This window comes from Chiloscyllium punctatum, chromosome 46, assembly GCF_047496795.1.
Source record: "Chiloscyllium punctatum isolate Juve2018m chromosome 46, sChiPun1.3, whole genome shotgun sequence".
NCBI lineage: Eukaryota > Metazoa > Chordata > Chondrichthyes > Orectolobiformes > Hemiscylliidae > Chiloscyllium > Chiloscyllium punctatum.
Genome location: NC_092784.1, coordinates 36,832,345 through 36,850,704, shown reverse-complemented (window position 1 = coordinate 36,850,704; position 18,360 = coordinate 36,832,345). Strand labels below are relative to the sequence as shown.

Here is an 18,360-nt window from a genome sequence, read left to right as displayed (position 1 = left end):
ATGTTGGGATTCTGTGACTACTAGTACAGTAACTGCAGTATTTGGAAGTTTATCTAAGCTTTGTGTTTTTATTTAATGCAAATTAAATATAAATATAATTTTGCTTTATGATTGGTAACTTTGCTTTCAGCTGTTGAGCTAAGGCTCACCTCTGCTTCCAAACGTTTTCCAGCTGTGACCACCTTTTGAGTTGTAACTTGTGAACCCAGAGAGAGAGAAGGGTGGGTGTACAATTGAGAGAGCAATGTGGTGGGGTAAGATGGTATTTGGGCAGTAGGGAGGCGTAGAGTGAAGTGTTTAAACTTCAGAATTTATATTTTTTAAACAACCTAATTTTTCATGGGCTACTTGTGTGACAGAAATCAGGCCTGAAAGATCTCTCCTTTTAGGTTATATGCATCATTGAGAATGAAGATAAAAATATAAAAAGACCTCGCAGCTGTTGGTTTTTAGTCTGAGCTTTCCAGCAGCAATTGCTTGCTGTCTTAAAGCTCACAACCCCAAAGTCTCTTCTTGTGACCTCATGTTGGAGGTCACTAAGTGCTTGCCTGATCTCCCGGAGTGTCTTCTCACCCATCAGTCTAGTGTCAAGTTTTTGTCTGATCAAGCTTCTGTGAAGTGTCTTCAAATGTTTTTGAATTTCTCATGCTTGATTCCAAATAGCTTTGCCCCTATTCTTCAACCCTCTGTAGCTTTACAACCCTGTAAGATACCGGCAGTCCTTCAATTATGGCCCGTGGTGTATCCCCAATTTTAATATATCCATTGTTAACCATATCTTCAGCCACCAAGATCATAAAGCTGTGAACCTCCCCAAACCTCTAAATCTTTGCCTATCTCCCTCTTCCTCTAACATACTCCATTTAACATACCCCTATGTTAAGCTTTTGGTCATTGCTTTTTGTCTCAATGTCAAACTTTGCTTGATAAGCTCTGGGAAAATATGTTGAGATGTTTTACGATGTTAAAGGCGCTGTATGAATTCAGCCTGTTGTTAGTGTGCACTCAATGGTAAGCAGTTTTATAAAATGATGGTGTTGGGATTGTGGCTTAGTGAGGGTATTTCCTATTTTTGGTGGGGGGTGGGGGGGATGCTGATTTGGGAGCTGGTGGGGAAAGGATAGTTTAATACTTGTGCAAATGCCCACAAGCGCCCAAAAAGTAGTTCCTCTGTCAGGTTTCTTTAGTATATCCATCAGGTTAATTATCTGTTCAACAGGATGTCTGATGAGAACCCTGGTCTGAATTATTTGCTATTCTTAGCCAGGCATGCTTCAGTTGATTGTTCTCCATTCCTTCAGGGAATGGACATGAGCTGATGTTTGTTACTTTTGATTGTTATCCGGTGACTCTTGCTGTATGATGCATCCTGTGGTTGAATAACATGTATCGTTGTGTGTGATAAATAATGGGCTTTGGGAGTAGGATATTAGCTACTTCCCAGGGACGGCAAACCCTTCTCTGATCAGAAACTTCAGATTTTGGAGGGACGGAGGTATTGAAGGGGATGAGAAAAGGGAGAACTTGGTGCTGATTCACAAGCAGAATCCATTTGGGTCTGGCTTGGTTCACTGGGCTGGTGTATCCTTTCATTATGACATTGATGAGAGAACTATAGTGCTTGCTCTTTATTTAGTGCTGATATTATTTCTCAAGTGGGAATAAATCTTTGGTTGAAGCTTGACATGGGGTGCTCCCTATCAGATGAACAAGTTCTCTGATGTACAAGCGTGGTGCCTGTGTTTGTTTAAGATTGGCTTCAGATGACTACAGCGTCTGTGAAATGCAATTTATCAGGAAGGGAAGAGTTTCTTGTCTTTCAGTGCGTGACAGTTAAATAACTCACCTGCAGTATTTAACTGTTAATTGTGAGTTGTCTTGCAGACAAATAGAACCCACAAGTGAGTCTACACTGCAGAAATATTTGATGTTTCTTTTGATGTGATTTTGTAAAATTGTGATGTTACTGGAAGTAGAATTCTTGTATTTGAACTGGGGTCAGTGTGGAGATTCTTAAAAGACTGAGACAAGTTTTATAACTTTGACTTTGTGAAAAGATTGATACTTTTAAAACATACTTGAATTTAAAAAAAGTAAATGGTTCAAAGCTGTAATTTTAATGTCCATGCAAAATTCATCACAGGTGGGTTGTGTTGGTGATGGTAGGAAGATGGCTCTGCCCTCTGACAGAATTTGCTCCCCATACATGCAGAAATGCTTGATACTTTATGCATGATTTTCATACAAATAGGAACCTCTAACTTTTAATGAATTTCAAAGGATCTTTCGTACACAGCCATGTAATTAAGTACTGAATAAGGCTAGAGGCAATAGTCTGGGAAGAAATGGCAGAATGGATTGTTCATATCTGTCTTTGAGAATAAAAGATAGTTGTTAGTGTTGTCAGATGTTGGGAAGTGATGTTCCATAAGGATCAGTTCTGGGAATTTTTGTTCCCAATTTATATTGTTGATTTGGACTTTAGAATCCAAATACCATTTCTAACTTTGTGGATGACACCACAAAGGGTGGGGTACAGTCAACACTGAGAAGGATGTGAAAAAAAATTGTAGGAAGATATTGATTAAACTTGCAGAATAGACAAATTATTGGCAAATAAAGCTCAATGTATGAAAGGATACAGAGATCGCAGATTACTTAGAAATTGCAAATCTAGGTGAGATAGAGGAATAAATGCACAATGAACTAAAAGTTTCACCACAAGTTAGCAAGGCTGTAGAAAAGGCAAACCAACAACAAGATTTTGCTTTTGGAAAGGTAGAATTGAAAAGTAGGGTATTAATATTGAATCTGCTTCAAGTCATCTTTAGATTATACTTCAATTGTGTGTATTTCGGACACCATTTTATAGAAAGGATGTAGAGGTAATAGAGAAATGAATGACAAAGATGATACCAGAAATGAGTGGGTGACTATATCAGGCGAGGGTTGATAATCTGAGTGTCTTAATGGGCGAAGAAATGGTGAAAGCTAACCTAATGGAGCCCTTTAAAGTTATGAAAAAATTTAGAGTCCTCCAGCATGGAGACAGGCCCTCTGGCTCAAACTGGTTCATGTCAACCAGATTTTTCATCCACTCTAACCCCATTTCCCTGCACTTGGCCCTTATCCTTCTCAACCTTTCCTATCCATGTATTTGTGCAAATGCCTTTTCAATGTTGTTAATGTACCTGCCTCTACCACGTTCGCTGGTAGCTCATTCCACCTTTTATTCTTACCCCTCTAACCTTAAACTGATGCCTTCCAGTCCTCGATTTCCCCAATCCTGGGAAAAATACTGAATGCATTCATCCTATCCATACCTCTCATGATCTTAGACACTTCTTTAAAATACCCCCTCAGTCCTCCTATGTTCTAAATAAAAAAAGTCCTAGCTTGTCCAGCCTCTCCATATAAGTCGACCATTGAGTCCTGGCAACATCCTAGTGAATTTCTTCTGCACTTTTTCTAGTTTGGTAACTTCCTTCCTTTAGTAAGGTGACCAAAACTGAACACAATACTCCAAGTGCGGTCTCACCAATGTCTTGTACAACTGTAACAAAACTTCCAAACTTCAATACTTAGTGCCCTGACTGACGAAGGCCAGTGTGCCAAAAGCCGCCTTCATTGCCTTGTCTACCTGTGACTCTACTTTCAGAAAACTGTGAACCTGAACTCCAAGATCCCTCTGTTCCACAACACTCCTTGAGGCCCTACCATTCACCATGAAACTCCTACTTTGATTTGACTTTCCAAAATGCAAGGCCTCACATTTATCTATATTAAACTCCCTTTACCATTTCTCGGCCCACTTCCCCAGCTGATAAAGGTCGTGGTGCAATTTCTGATAACCTTCCTCACTGTCCACGATGCCACCTATTTTAGTGTCATCTGCAAACTTACTAATCCTGCCTTGTACGTTCACATCCAAATCGGTGATATAGAGCTCAGCACTGCCTCCTGAGGCACTCCATTAGTCTCACACCTCCAATGCAACAAGTATCTTCCCACTATTACCCTCTGCTTCCTACCAGTTATGTACCCAATTTGCTAGCTCCTCCTGGATTCAATGCCATCTAAAGTTCAAGAGCAGCCTACCATTCGGAACCTTATCAAAGGCCTTACTGAAAGCCATAGACATTATGTATGCTGCCCTGCCCAAGTCAACCTTCCTGGTCACTCCATCAAAGCACTCTGAACAAATTTGAGAGTCATGATCTCATGCATAAAGCCATGCTGACTGCTCCTAATCAAACCCTGTCCTTCCAAATGCATGTATATCTTATCTCCCAGAATCTTCTCAAGTAATTTACCCACCACAGATGTTAACCTTACTGGACTAAAGTTCCCAGGCTTTTCTTTGCAGCCCTTCTTGAATAAGATCACAACATTCCCACCTCAGGCAACTGACTGTGTGGAGTTTGCACATTCTCCCCGTGTCTGCGTGGGTTTCCTTCGGGTGCTCCGGTTTCCTCCCACAGTCCAAAGATGTGCAGGTTAGGTGAATTGGCCATGCTAAATTGCCCGTAGTGTTAGGTAAGGGGTAGATGTAGGGGTATGGGTGGGTTGCGCTTCGGCGGGGCGGTGTGGACTTGTTGGGCCGAAGGGCCTGTTTCCATACTGTAAGTAATCTAATCTAATTCGCTACCCTCTAGTCTTCTGGGACCTCACCCATGGCTAATGATGCAAAAATATCAGACAAGGTCCCTGCAATTTCTTCTCTAGCCTCTTGCAGTGGTCTTGGATACATCTGTTCAGGACCAGGAGATTTATCCACTTTCATACATTCTAGTATGTCCAACATCACCTCTACTGTGATATGGACTATCCGCAATATATGACGACTAACTTCCCCAAGTTCCCAAGTCATCTTGTCTTTCTCTATGGTAAACAAAGAGGAGAAATATTCATTGAGGACCTCACCCATCTCCTGTGACTCCACACGTACATGTCCACTTTGGTCCTTGAGGGGTCATAATTCTCTCTCTCGAGTTACTCTTTTTCCTTTAATATACTTAAAGAATCTCTTCTCAGCCAAGGCTATCTCGTGCCCCCTTTTTGCTCTCCTGATTTCCATCTTCAGTAAACTCCTGTATCCCTGTATATCTCCAGGGATTCCCTTGATCCCAGTCTTCTATACCTGAGCCATACTTTCCCCTTTTTTTCTGGTCAAAGCCTCCATGTCTCTTGTCATCACGGATTCCCTATTCCTTTCAACTTTGCCCTTCACCCTCACAGGAACCTTTAACTCTGGCTATCTCACTTTTAAAGGCTTCCCACTTGCTGGAGGTCTCTTTGTCTGCAAACCAACTACTGCAAGCTCCTGTCTAATTCCATCAACATTCACCTTGCCCCAGTTTAGAACTTGAACCTGTGGACCAGTTTTGTCCTGTTCCATTACTATTTTAAACTTAATAGAATTATGGGCACTGGTCGCAAAGTGCTCCCCTATTTCTGCCCTATTTCCCAAGAGTAGCATTGAATCCCTACAGTGTAGAAACAGGCCATGCTTGAGGAATTTATTTTTTTTTTAAAAGTGCATTTTTGAATAGAAAACAGTTGACTCCATCCAGAGAATGGCCAAGAGATCAAATATGGAATTTAGGAGAAACTTCTTTACCAAGTGGGTAGGGTGAATGTGTGATTCACTATCACAGGGACTGGTTGATGCAAATACAGTGGGTGTCTTCAAGGGGAAACTAGACAAGCAGATAAAGGTGGTAGTGGATTCAGATTAGAAAAGATGTGAAGCAGCTCGAGTAGATCCTAAATGCTGACATGGGCTGGTTGGGCCAAATTTTCTATTTATGTGCAGTTTATCATAGTCATATAGCACCGAAGCATACCCTTCAGTCCAATTCCTCTCTTGGCCAAACAGCAAAGCCTCTTCAGTCAAAAATGGATGATGTTGTGGGGTGATGACTGTGTGTAACCTTGCTTTTGACTGTCTTCTAATTTTGTTTAATGGCTATGCTGGCTTTGGGTGACTGACCATCTATGTTGGGTTACTAATTATCTGCTGAAGTTATAAATTAGGTTAAATTCTATTGGTTGTTATAATCTTTTCATTCCCACTTCCCTAATAACAGCTGAACCACTATACATGCTACTGTCCCATAAAGACTGACTAATTCCAGTGTCCTTTTGTTTTGGCCTGATTTCCACTTGTCTCCACACAAACTCCACTTTGCGCAAAGCTCTTGCCACTTGTGCCCTGTCATACACAGCATCCTGTACTCACTTCAAGGCTCCCCATCTCCTAATGTGTTGTCTCATTCTATTTTTGCCAACTCCACAACTTTGTCCTTTTTTAATCCTGATCTTACATTCTCCCCTTCCTTCTCATTTCAATTGAATGATTTGAAATAAATTAGTTTTGTTGGAAAGAATGTTGATTTGACATGGATGCTTCATGATCTTAGTGAGAGGCAGAAGAGGCTTGAGAGGAGGAATAGCCACCTCCTGTTCCTATGTTCTTTGACCCGAGGACCTAGCTTGTTGAATTCTTGATGTCACCAATTTTCTTTAGCCTCTTTCATAACCCTTCTCTTGCCCCATCAGCCTGACCCACCCTTTTACGTTAGCTAATCTATTTGTGACTTCGTGCCCACTCCAGTATTTATCAGTGAAATATTTTGGGGTTTTTTAATGTAAAAGATGACAGTCAAATTCAGTCTTTTCTTAATTATATACTACTTTCAGCTCAGCTGTCACTATCAGCATATTTCAAACAGGGTGCAAAAACAAATACTTTAGGTGAGGGGGTATCTACTTTCCTTTCTCCATTTCCTTCCAAATCACCTTCCCAGAAGTGGTCGTCGTCTTGCTTGGTGGGCCCAGCTCCTTTCACCACTGAGGCTCGCTTTTCATGTCCTTCAGTGAAGAAAACGTTCCATTCTTACTTGGTGTGGCCTGCATGTAATTTCATACCTACAACAATGTGGTTGGCACTTTCCTGCCCTGTGAAATAGCCCAACAAGCCATGGATTTGTAGCAAACTGGACGGACTAGTCATCATTGACCAAGTCACCTGAAATGACAATGGCAAACACAGCACGTCTGACCCTGCAAAGTTCTATTTATTAACACCTTTACCAAAATCTGTATCCACTGATTGAGCAGCAGTCTGATGAAGTCACACTCTGTACCAAGAGACAATGTTCCAGATGCCACCGTTACCATCTCTGTGTGTCCAATCTCACTGACAGGATGAACCCAAATGGGGTAGCAGCACAGTGGTATACTGTTGGGAAGGAATTGCCTAAGAGTCCTCAATGTTGACTGCTGATCTCATGAAGACTTGTAGTGTTAAGTTAAACTTACGCAAGGGAGCCTATTGCTGATTATCACCTACTTCTCATGGGCATCCATGAGATGCTGTGGGCCACTGGCAGATTTTTATTCAGTCACAATTTGTAACCTTGTGAGCTGGCATATTCCCCCACTGTGCCATTACCAGGGGATAAACCCTATTCGATGAAGGATGCAGGAAGGAATGTCACGAGGAGGACTAGTCTGACCTAAAAATGAGTAGTCGACCTGGTGAAGCTACGATGTAGGACTACTTGCATGCTAAGTAATGAAAGCAACGTTTGATTGACCATGCTAAGTAATGCTGTGACCAGTGAATGAGATCTAAGCTTTGTAGTCCTCTCACATCTGTCACAAATAGTGATAGCTGGTTTTAAAAAAAACTGACTGGGGGTGGAGTGTCATGAATATCCCATCTATAATGTTCCGGGTGCTCAGTACAGCAGTGACAACTTTGCTGAAATGCCAGTCAATTACCACCTCTAACAAGGCAGAATTCAACCAATACCCCTTGTCACTCAAATGAGATTACTATTGCTGAATCCTGCACTATCAACATTCTAGGCGGGTAACAAATATTAGAAATTAAAGTGGACCCATCGTATTGATACAACAGCAGGTTTGAGGTTTTGAATTCTATGGCAAGTAACTCACCTGCCTCCCTGAAGCCTGACCACTAACCTAGAAGGCACAAGTCAGGAGTGTGATGGAATATTCTACACTCGTCCAGATGAGTGTGTCTCCAATAACACTCACGAAGCTCGACACCTTCCTGGACACACGGGGTCTGCCTTGATAGGCAATTCATTCACCAGGTTCAACATTCACTTCCTCCTCCACCGATGCAGAGTGATAAGTGTGTACTAGCTACAAGATGCACTCCAGCAACTTACCCAAACTACTTTAATAGCACCTTCAAAATCAAAAAAAATCAGAAGGGCAAAGGCAGCAAATGTATGGGAGTACTACCACCTTCAGGTTTCCCTCTAAGCCTAAGCACTCTGTCACAACTTGGAGCAATGTTGCCGCTCCCTCAGTGTTGGAAAAAAGCGAGGACTGCAGATGCTGGACATCAGAGTTGAGAGTGTGGTGCTGGAAAAGCACAGCAGGTCAGGCCGCATCTGAGGAGGAGGAGAATTGACATTTTGGGCATAAGCCCTCCATCAGGGATGATGAAGGGCCTCTGCCCGAAATGTTGATTCTCCTGATCCTCAGATGCTGCCTGACTGGCTGTGCTTTTCCAGCACCACACTCTCAACTCCCTCAGTGTTGCCTGGTTCAAATCCTGGAACACCCTTCTTGATAGTTCTGTAGGTTTCTGACCCCACAAACTACAATGCTTGACTACCTTTCCAGAGCAGTTAAGGATGGATAAGAAACCTGATTCATACCTGCCTTCCAAGTAAAAGCCTGGACGTAGTAATTGAGAGCATAAACCAGGGATGCTACTTCCTCTCTAGCTTGGGGAAATTGATGTAATTTGTGGTGGTGGTATTGTTGTTGGTGTAAAGTTCTCCAGCTTCGCATAGATAGAGATTAAAGCTGGGAGAAGAGTGTGAACTGTGACCTCCAATTCCTTAATACTCCTGAATAACAAAATTTTGTTCTAGAGGACACAGCAGCATGGTGGTATAGTTGCTAGACTAGTAATCCACAGGCCCAGGCTGCTAATCAAATGATAGCTGGAATTTCAATTCACTTAACATCCGGAATTGAAAGCTAGCTTCCATAATAGTGTCCATGAAACTATCACTAATTGTTGTTGAAGCCAAGAGATTGCAGAGATGTCATAGATTTTTTAAAATTAATTTTTGTGGGATCTGGGTGTTGCTGGCTGATCAGCATTTATTGCTTTTCCTTACTTGACTTTGAGAAGGTGATGGTGAGCTGCCTTCTTGGGCTGCTGCAGTCCACCTATTATGGGTTGACCCACAATGCTCTTGGGAATTAACCTGGATACTGGTTGCTAGCTAAGTCAGAATTTATTGCTCATGCCTAATTGCCCAGAGACTATTTAAAAAAAAATCCACATTGCTGTGGATCTGAAGTCCTGTGTAGCCCAGACCAGGTGAGGATAGCTGTTCCCTTCCCTAAAGGGCATTAGGGATGTCCTTTAGAGAAGGCCTGATGGGTTCCCCCCCCCCACCCCCCCCCACCCTTAAACCTCTCTAGTTTAAGGTGATGGATTGAGCTAGTGTCAATTACATTTTGTGTGAGGAACTGCTTCCTCACTGCTTTTGAGTATCCTGAATATTAGATCTTGAGGCCATGTCCCTTTTGATCTACTATTTCACCTGCCAACAAAACAGATTTATCCTGCCTGCCCTATCAAATTACTCTGTAATCTTCCATACTAAAGGAGGTACAAGCTCTTCTAGTTCAGCCTAAATGTTCTGATGAAATTGCTGTATTTCATTCAAGACCAAATGTAATAGTTATTTGGTTTAAAAAAAAACGTGCATTTCCATAGTGTCTTCCACAACCTCTGGATGTTCCAAACTGCTTTACAGCCAATAAAACCTTATTATGGTCTCGTCACCGTGATAATGTAAGAATGCAGTCTTTAGGAAAGCCTTCCTGCAAAACATTTGTATTTGATTCAACTTCACACCAGTAAATTCTGCAGACTGATGCTTGGAACAGTAACATTCTACCTGCTGCTTCCTCTTTCAGACGTTTACTGCACAGAACCTTTCCGAATCCCCTTTGCCGGGAAAGTGGAATTCTGCTGCTTCGATAAAACTGGCACTCTGACGAGTGATAATCTGGTTGTCAGAGGGGTCGCAGGACTCAGGTGAGCATTCCTTCTTGGAGCACAGTTGCATGGATGGTGGCCAAAACTAGCATTATTTCCTTTGTGTTCTCTCTTTCTCCTCTGCCCCAACCTAAAAGTTCCCCTCTTCCCAATTTCTTTTAATCCTTGCCACTCTGCATCCGTACTTCCTATTGTCACATCATTCTTTGAAGAACCTTCTAGACTCAAAGCTCTGGAATTCGTTCCTCAATATAATACTCTTTTTTTATTGTTCAGTGCTTTGAGGTGCTCCTTAAGACATCGCACCTTGCTTATGCTCCTTTGAAGTGCCTTGAGTTGTCTTTCATTTAAATAGTAGCATTAATTTAGTAAGCTGTTCTTTGTGAGAGTACCTTAGAATGCAGTCCAATCTTATTTCCAAATGTATCTTCTTATTGAAAATGCAGAGCTTCACTTGCCTACCACTTCTTCCCCTTCAAAAAAAAATTCAAGGACCTTTGCTGAGCCTAGCTGAGATTGGGAGTTTGTTGTGCATGCTGGCAGAATCACACTCTGCAGCATGCACAGTGTCTTCTGAAAACAATACCTCATCTCAACATTCAGCAATCTTTATAAAGGAGCGGCACTGTCCCATTTTCTGCATCCGATGGACTCTGTCAATTTGAGAAGTCATCTTGCCAGCACCGTTAGGAGATTGGCAGCAAATGTTGGCCTTGCCAGAAATGGTTCTAGCCCATGGAAGAAGAAAAATTAAAATCAAGGACAGTTTGGGGTCCCTAACCTGTTGTAAATGGAATGCATTTGCTATGTTGCTTGTGTGTTTATATTTTGATTCTTGGCAGAGTGAGAGGTCCTAGCTCATCCCTCCCAGTTATATTTAAACCAGATTATTAACTTGGCCAAAGTTAAACTGCATTCTTAAAAAAATGTCTTTCCTAGCAGATTGGGGCAGTATAGTGGCTCAGTGGTTAGCACTGCTGTCTTACAACATCAGGTTCGATTCCAGCCTTGGGCAACTGTCTGTCTGGAGTTGGCACATTCTTCCCGATTGGTTTCCTCCCACAGTCCAAAGATGTGTAGATTTGGTGAATTGGACATGATAAATTGCCCATAGTGTCCAGGGATGTGTAAATTCAGTGGATTAGCCTTGGGAAATGCAGGGTTACAGTGATAAGGTGAGGGGGTGGGAGGTGTTTGAGTGAGATGCTCTTCAGAGAGTCAGTGTAGACTTGTTGGGCTGAATGGCCTGTTTCCACACTGTAGGGATTCTGTGATGCCCCGTCACCAGCAATACCATCAAGATAGTCCATATTGATTTAAAGTGAGATGCTGACAGCAAAAGTCTTGCTACTACCAAATGTTATTAGAAATTTGAGAGTAAAAGTTGGCAATTGCAGTTGTAAAAAAACACTTAGACCACACTTGGAGGATTGTGTGCACTTCTGGCTGCCATATTTTTGGACCAACTTGGATTGTTTTCACTTGAGGGCCGGATGCTGAAGAGTGACTTGATAGAAGTGGATTAAAATTCTGAGTAGCATGGATGGGATAGATAGTTGGGAGTCTTTTTTTCCCAGGGTGGAAATGTCAAAAGCTAGGGGACATAGATTTAGGATGAGAAGGGGAAAGTTTAAAAGAGAAAAGCGGTAGCCGAACCTTACTGATGGTATATATGTGAACTTTGCCGGGACCACCACCTATGGAATCCATTTACAGCATTGTCCCAGGCTTGGACGAAGGCAGAAAAATATGGTTGCTGAATTTGCTGTTAACACAAAGGTAGGTAGGAAAGTAGGTTGTGAAGGGACATGGGCGGTTACAAAGCGGATATAGATAAGGGAGTGGGCAAAGATCTGGCAAATGGAATGTGATATGGGAAAATGTGAAATTTTCCATTTTGCCAGGAAGAGTTAAACAGAAGCATATCCTCTCAATGGTGAGAGATTATAGAGATTTGGGATAGAGGGATCTGGATATCCTGGTGCATGAATTGCAAAAGTTTGGAAGGTAGATACAGCACATTATTAAGAATGCAAGTAGAACCTCATCATTTATTGAGAGGGAGATTGAACACAAAAAGTTGGCAGCAGCGATGAGACTGTAACTTAAATTTTGTACACAAACTTTATTTCTGGAAGTTATAAGTACATTGGAAGCAGTTCTGAAAAGGTACCCTTGACTAATACCCGGAGTGGACGTGTTATCTCGAGGAAAAATTTAACAGGTTAGGCTTTTACATCCTTTGGAATTTAAATGAGTATGAGATGCTTGATTGAAACATATGAAACTTGATAGACCTTGACAGGGTGGCTGTGGGAAGAATGTTTTCTCTTGTGTGAGAATCTAGAACTTGGGGTCACTGTTTAAAAGAAGTAGTTGCCTATTTAAATATCGATGATGGTTTTTTTTCCTCAGTGTCTTTGGAACTCCCTTCCTTAAAAGGCAGTGGAAGCAGAATTTTTGAATGTCTTTAAGGCAGAGCTAGATATATTCTTGATGAATAAGGGGACAAAAGGCTATTAACAGACGGAGCAGATTCAAACAGCAGAAGAGTTTTATTCTGCTTCTGTTGCACATGTATAAAGCTCCCTTTGTACTGTCCCATCAAATATTTCTGGGCAGGTACAGGACAGGTTAGATGCCATATAAAATTCTTTGAGCTTTTCGATCAAAAATGCTATAGTGGGATAGATGTCTGATGTAATTCTGCTGTAATGATTAGGTTAGATTATCTATAGTATGGAAACAGGCCCTTTGGCTCAAGATGGTGATGCTGACCCTCCGAAGAGTAACCCACCCAGACCGATTTCCCCATATGTACCCCTGACTAATGCACCTAACGATATGGGCAACTTAGCATGGCCATTTCACCTGACCTGCGCATTTTTGGACTGTGGGAGGAAACCGGAGCACCCGGAGAAAATGTACGCAGACTCTGGGAGAATGTGCAAACTCCGTACAGACAGTCGTCTGAGACTGGTATCGAACCTGGGTCCCTGGTACTGTGAGGCAGCAGTGCTAACCACTGAGCCACTGTGTGCTGACCATATCCACAGTTTTGATAACTGCATTGCTGTGAATGGGCTGAAAATGTTGAACGTTGCTGAACAGAATTAGAATTTGATCTGATGCATCCTTTGATCAATCTCTCCATCTCTACATGAGCAGATGGATTTGGTAAATGTCAGTAATCATTAGTTCTGAGACAGTCTGCGATACCAACACCCGATTGCTGAAGAGAATCCGGTTCTATTAATTTCACAATTTGAAGCTTTCCCTCCTGTTTCAGGACTCTCACTGTGGCAATAACTTTGGAAGTAGTCAATTCTTAAAGTCCAAGACTTTTTCAGTAGCTAACAGTGACCCCGAGAGAGCTTTGTGGAAATTACAGTCAGCATAGAAACTAAATGAAACTGCAATTTTTTGGCAAACTTCTCAAACAGATGTTATTAATCTGTATTGTTAAAAACAAAGTGATTGGTCTCTCTTAGTTTGCCCTCCCTTCATTGTATGTTCACTGTTGATCACAATTGTCTCTTTGCTTCCTGATTTGTTTGCGGCTGGTTGTTGTGATTAGTACCATTCTTATTATCCAGTCATGGTAAGCGTATCACCTTTGTGTAATCTATTCTGCTCCAGAGACTTAACTGCCAAGATCTAGGTTGGCATTTAGAATACTGTGATAGATTTGAAAGTGCTATCTTCGGATGAGATTTTGAACCAAGACCCCTCTGTGATCATAGAATTCCTACAGTATGGAAACAGGCCATTTGGCCCAACACGTCCACGCAGACCCTCCAAAGAGTATCCCACCCAGACCCATTCCCCTATCCTATAACTCTACATTTCCCCTAACTCCTGCACCTAGCCTACACATCCCTAACCAATATGGGCAATTTAGCACAGCCAGTTCACCTAACCTGCATACCTTTGGATGTGGGAGGAAACCCACACAGACACTGGGGAGAATGTGCAAACTCCACACAGATGTCATCCGAGGCTGGAATCGAACCCGGGTCTGTGGCGCTGAGTGATAGCAGTGCTAACCACTGAGTCACTGTGCTGCTCCTAAACTGAGCATAAAAATGCAATGGTTTGATTTTTGAAGAGGAGCATTACAGATACTAGTCTTCAGCCAATTCAATTCACTCTACGTGATCAGGTCGCAGTTGAAGGCACTAGATATTCCAAAGCTTTGGGCCCTGACAACATTCCAGCAATAGTACTGAAGACATGTACACCAGAACTTGCTGTACCATATCCTGTACACAAAAAACAGGACAAATCCAACCTGGTCAATTACCGCTTCATAAGTCTACTCTCGATTGTCAAGAAAGTGATGGAAGGTGACATCAAAAATGTTATCAACCAGCACATACTCTGTGATGCCCAGTTTAGTTTCTGCCAGGACAGTTCAACTCCTGATCTCGCCCCAATCTTGGTTAAAACTTGGAAAAGAGAGCTGAATCTCAGAGGTGAGATGAGAGTAACGATCCTTGACATCACGGCTGCATTCAACAAGTGTGCCATCAAGCAGCCCTAGCAAAACTAGAATCAATGGCTATAAGGACAAACTGTCTGCTGGTAAATAGGAAAATGGTTGTGGTTGTAGGTCAGTTATCTTGGCTCCAGGACACCCCTGCAGGAGTTTCTCTGGTCCTGGGCTCAACTATCTTCAGCTGCTTCATTAATTACCTTCCCTCCATCATAAGGTCAGAAGTGGGGATGTTCACTGATTGATTGTGCAAGGTTCAGCACCATTCGCGACTGCCCATACTGAAGCAGTCCATGTTTAAATACAAGATCTGGACAGTATCCAGGCTTGGGCTGACAAGTGGCAAGTAACATTCACAGCACCTAAATGCCAGGCAATGACCATCTCCAATAAGAGGCAATCTGACCACCACCCCTTGACATTCAGTGGTGGTACCATCTATTTGAATTCCCACTATCAGCATCCTTGGGATTACCATTGACCAGAAACTCACCTGGACTTGCCACAGTGTCTACAAGAGCAAATCAGAGGCTAGAAGTACTGTGGCGAGTAACTCACCTCCTGACTCCCTAAACCCTGATGTGGAGATGCTGGTGTTGGACTGGAGTGGACAGTCAGAAGTCACGCAAAACCAGATTATAGTCCAACATGTTTATTCAAAATCACAAGCTTTTGGAGTGCAGCTCCTTCGTCTGCTTCCTCTGAAAACTTGTGATTTCAAATGGACCTTTTTGATTATGAACTGGTGTCCTGTAACTTCTGACTTTGTCTCTAAACCCTGTCCACTATCTACAAGGTACAAGTCAGGGGTGTGATGAAATACTCTCACTTGCCTGGATGGTTGCAGTTCTAACAACACTCAAACTTGACATTATTCACCACCATCTTCTCAAGAACAACAAAAATGGGCAACGGATGCTGGGGCAGCCAGCAGCACCTTTGTCCCAGGAATGAAGTTTTAAAAAATGTTATGCATTACCAATTTCTCAGTTCAGTTCTAAAGTTCGACAGCAGCCATTGGCCTTGACAGCAACCAATTGTGAATACTTCACTGGAGGAAAAAAAAGCCAAATGTCGCAGAAGTTTAAGCTTGACCCCTCACTGCACTAGTTTTCAGCTGTGGCTTAGTTTGTCTCAATCTTGCCTGAGTTACAGTTCTCTGGACATTGGACCACTGAAAAATGAAGCTGGAGAAGTATAATGGAGAGCAAAGAAATAACGGAGGAATTGAATAGGTGCTTTGCATCATCCATCTTGATGGAAGACACCATAACTCTCCAGGAGAGTCCGAGGACGGATGTGATGATTGTGGCTGTCACTAAGGCGGAGGTACTGAGGATGCTGAAAGGTCTGAAGGTAGACCTGGACCAGATGGACTACACCATCTGCTAGAGGTCTACCTTCCACAGAGATAGGTAACGAGCAACTCTGACAAAGGAGATACAGCAGACATGATCTGTTTGTATTTCCAGAAGGCCTTTGACAAGCTGCCATATAAAAGGTTGCTAATTAACATACGAGTCTGTGATGTTGGAGTAAAATACTGGCATGGAACGACAATTGGCTAACTGGCTGAAAAGCAGAGAGTGAGGATAAAGAGGTCTTTTTCAGGATGGCAGCCAGTGACTCGTGGTGGTCCACAGGGGTTAGTGTTGGGGCCACAACTATTCATAACACTAACAATCTGGACAGGCGAACTGAGGCCATTGTTGCAAGTTTGCTGATGACACAAAGATAGGTGGAAGGACAGAATGGGTAGAGGCTGCAGAAAGACTTGGACAGGCTGGGAGATTGGTTAAAGAAGTGGCAGATGGAATGCATTGTAGGAAAGCGTGAGGTTATGCACATTGATCGGAAGAATACAGGTGGGGATGCTTTTCTTAATGGGGAAACAAATCTTTGTAAATTTGAAGCACAGAAGGGCTTGCGAATCATAGTTCAAGATTCTTTTAAGGTTAATATGCAGGTTCATACTGGCAGTTATGAAAGCAAGTTCAGTGTTAGTATTCATTTCAAGAGGGCTACAATACAAGAGCAGGGATGTACTACTGAGATTGTAAAAGGCACTGGTCAGACCACATTTGGAATATTGAGTAGTTTTTGGCTCCACGTCTGAGGAAGGATGTGCTATGTTGGAGGGTGTCTCGAGGTTTACAAGAATGATCCAGGGATGAAGAGCTTGCTATATGAGGAGCAGTTGAGGACTCTGGGTCTGTACTCAATGGAATTTGAAAGCATGGTGATGGAATCTGATTTAAACTTGTAGAATACAAGACGCCTGGAAAAAGTGGACATGGAGAAAATGTTTCCATTAATAGGAGAGACTAGGACCTGAAGGCATGGTCTCCGAGTAAAGGGACAGCTCTTTGAATGGACATGCTGAATTTCTTCAGCCAGAGGAGGGTGAACTTTGTGGTGCTCACTACCACAGAGGGCTGTGAAGGTCAAGTCATTGTTGCCTTTTACGTCCGAGATGGATCAGTTCTTGATGAGTAACAGGATCAGGGTTACTGGGAGAAGCCAGAAGAATGGATTTGAGAAACAACAGCCATGATTTGATGGCGGAGTGGAGTTGATGGACACAATGGCCTAATGAGTTTCCTGTGTTTTATAGACTTATGTTCTCTGTTTTCAAGTATCACTGAAGTGGAGGAGTCAGTGTAGACAAAGTTAAAAATCTCACACCAGGTTATAGTCCAACAGATTTATTTGGAAGCTAGATATTGAGCACAAAAATCAAAGCTGACACTCAAGTGCAGTTCTGCACTGTCAGAGATGCCAGACAAGACCTTGTCTGCCTGTCTGGGTGAACGCTGAAGATTGTATTACACTACTTTGAACAATATCTGGAGGGGCTGGTGTTGACAGATTATTGTCCATCAGATTTATTTGGAACTGCAAGCTTTCGGAGCTCCTTTTCCTTCTTCAGGCATAACCTCACTTGGTGTAAACAACATTACCTTTTGCAAACGAGAACGGTGTCAGGAATGGTCATGCAGGTGAACATAGTTGTAGTGTAGTTGCTTGGTCATACACAATGGTTCCTGATGCCCTTTCAGTTCATGGAGGAATCCTTAATTAAGGAGACTGTTTACAGTATTTAATCCTCCGAATCGTTGATGGATTTTCATCCTCCTTGGATCTCTTCATGCCCTCGCAAAGGACCATAGTCTTATCAGGAAGTGAACCTCCAGTACAGTGGCTTTGGAGCAGCTGGCTTGATTGCCAGGTAATCGGATTTGTCTATTGTTTCAAGACCCACATCAATGAAGATTTAACATTTAAGATTTGTTGTAAATTTGTAGTTGGTTGTTGGGATAAAATATATACCAGTCACCATTTTGCATGCACCATTAGAACAACAATTTGAAAAACTGTCTTGTTTTATTTAATAGATTTGCAAACATTCACTTTAAACAAGATTTTCCACAATAAATAAAGACAATTCTAAGACTCAAACGTGCAAAAACAGTTAGATAATTCATTGACCGAAACCAGAACTGCACTTGCAGTTGTAATTCGCTGTTAAACATTTTAGTTTGATTTATGGTGTATGAGAGGGAAGTGCTCCCCCTAGTGTTGTGGTACAAATGAACACAGGTTTTGAAGAGTTGGGGCGTTTCCCCCAGTGTTTAACCTTGAATCAAATCTCCAAGAATAGTCATTATCACATTGCTGTTTATTAAAGTTTGCTGTGCACGAGTTGGCTACAGTGTTTAATAAACTTCAATAGTGGTTACTTTATTACCTATAAAACATTTCGTAACAGTGGAAAACACTAAATTAAAACAATTATTTT

The 18,360-nt window shown here is 42.2% G+C and overlaps 1 protein-coding gene across 1 annotated transcript in view; it reads left to right on the top strand.

Moving 5' to 3' along the window:
• Nucleotides 1-18,360, top strand: part of atp13a1 (ATPase 13A1) — a 98,446-nt gene that overhangs the window by 49,021 nt on the left and 31,065 nt on the right. Inside the window, exon 12 of the mRNA XM_072564041.1 lies at nucleotides 9,985-10,105. Within this exon, the coding sequence (XP_072420142.1) occupies nucleotides 9,985-10,105 (121 nt within the window). The remainder of the gene's footprint in view (nucleotides 1-9,984; nucleotides 10,106-18,360) is intronic.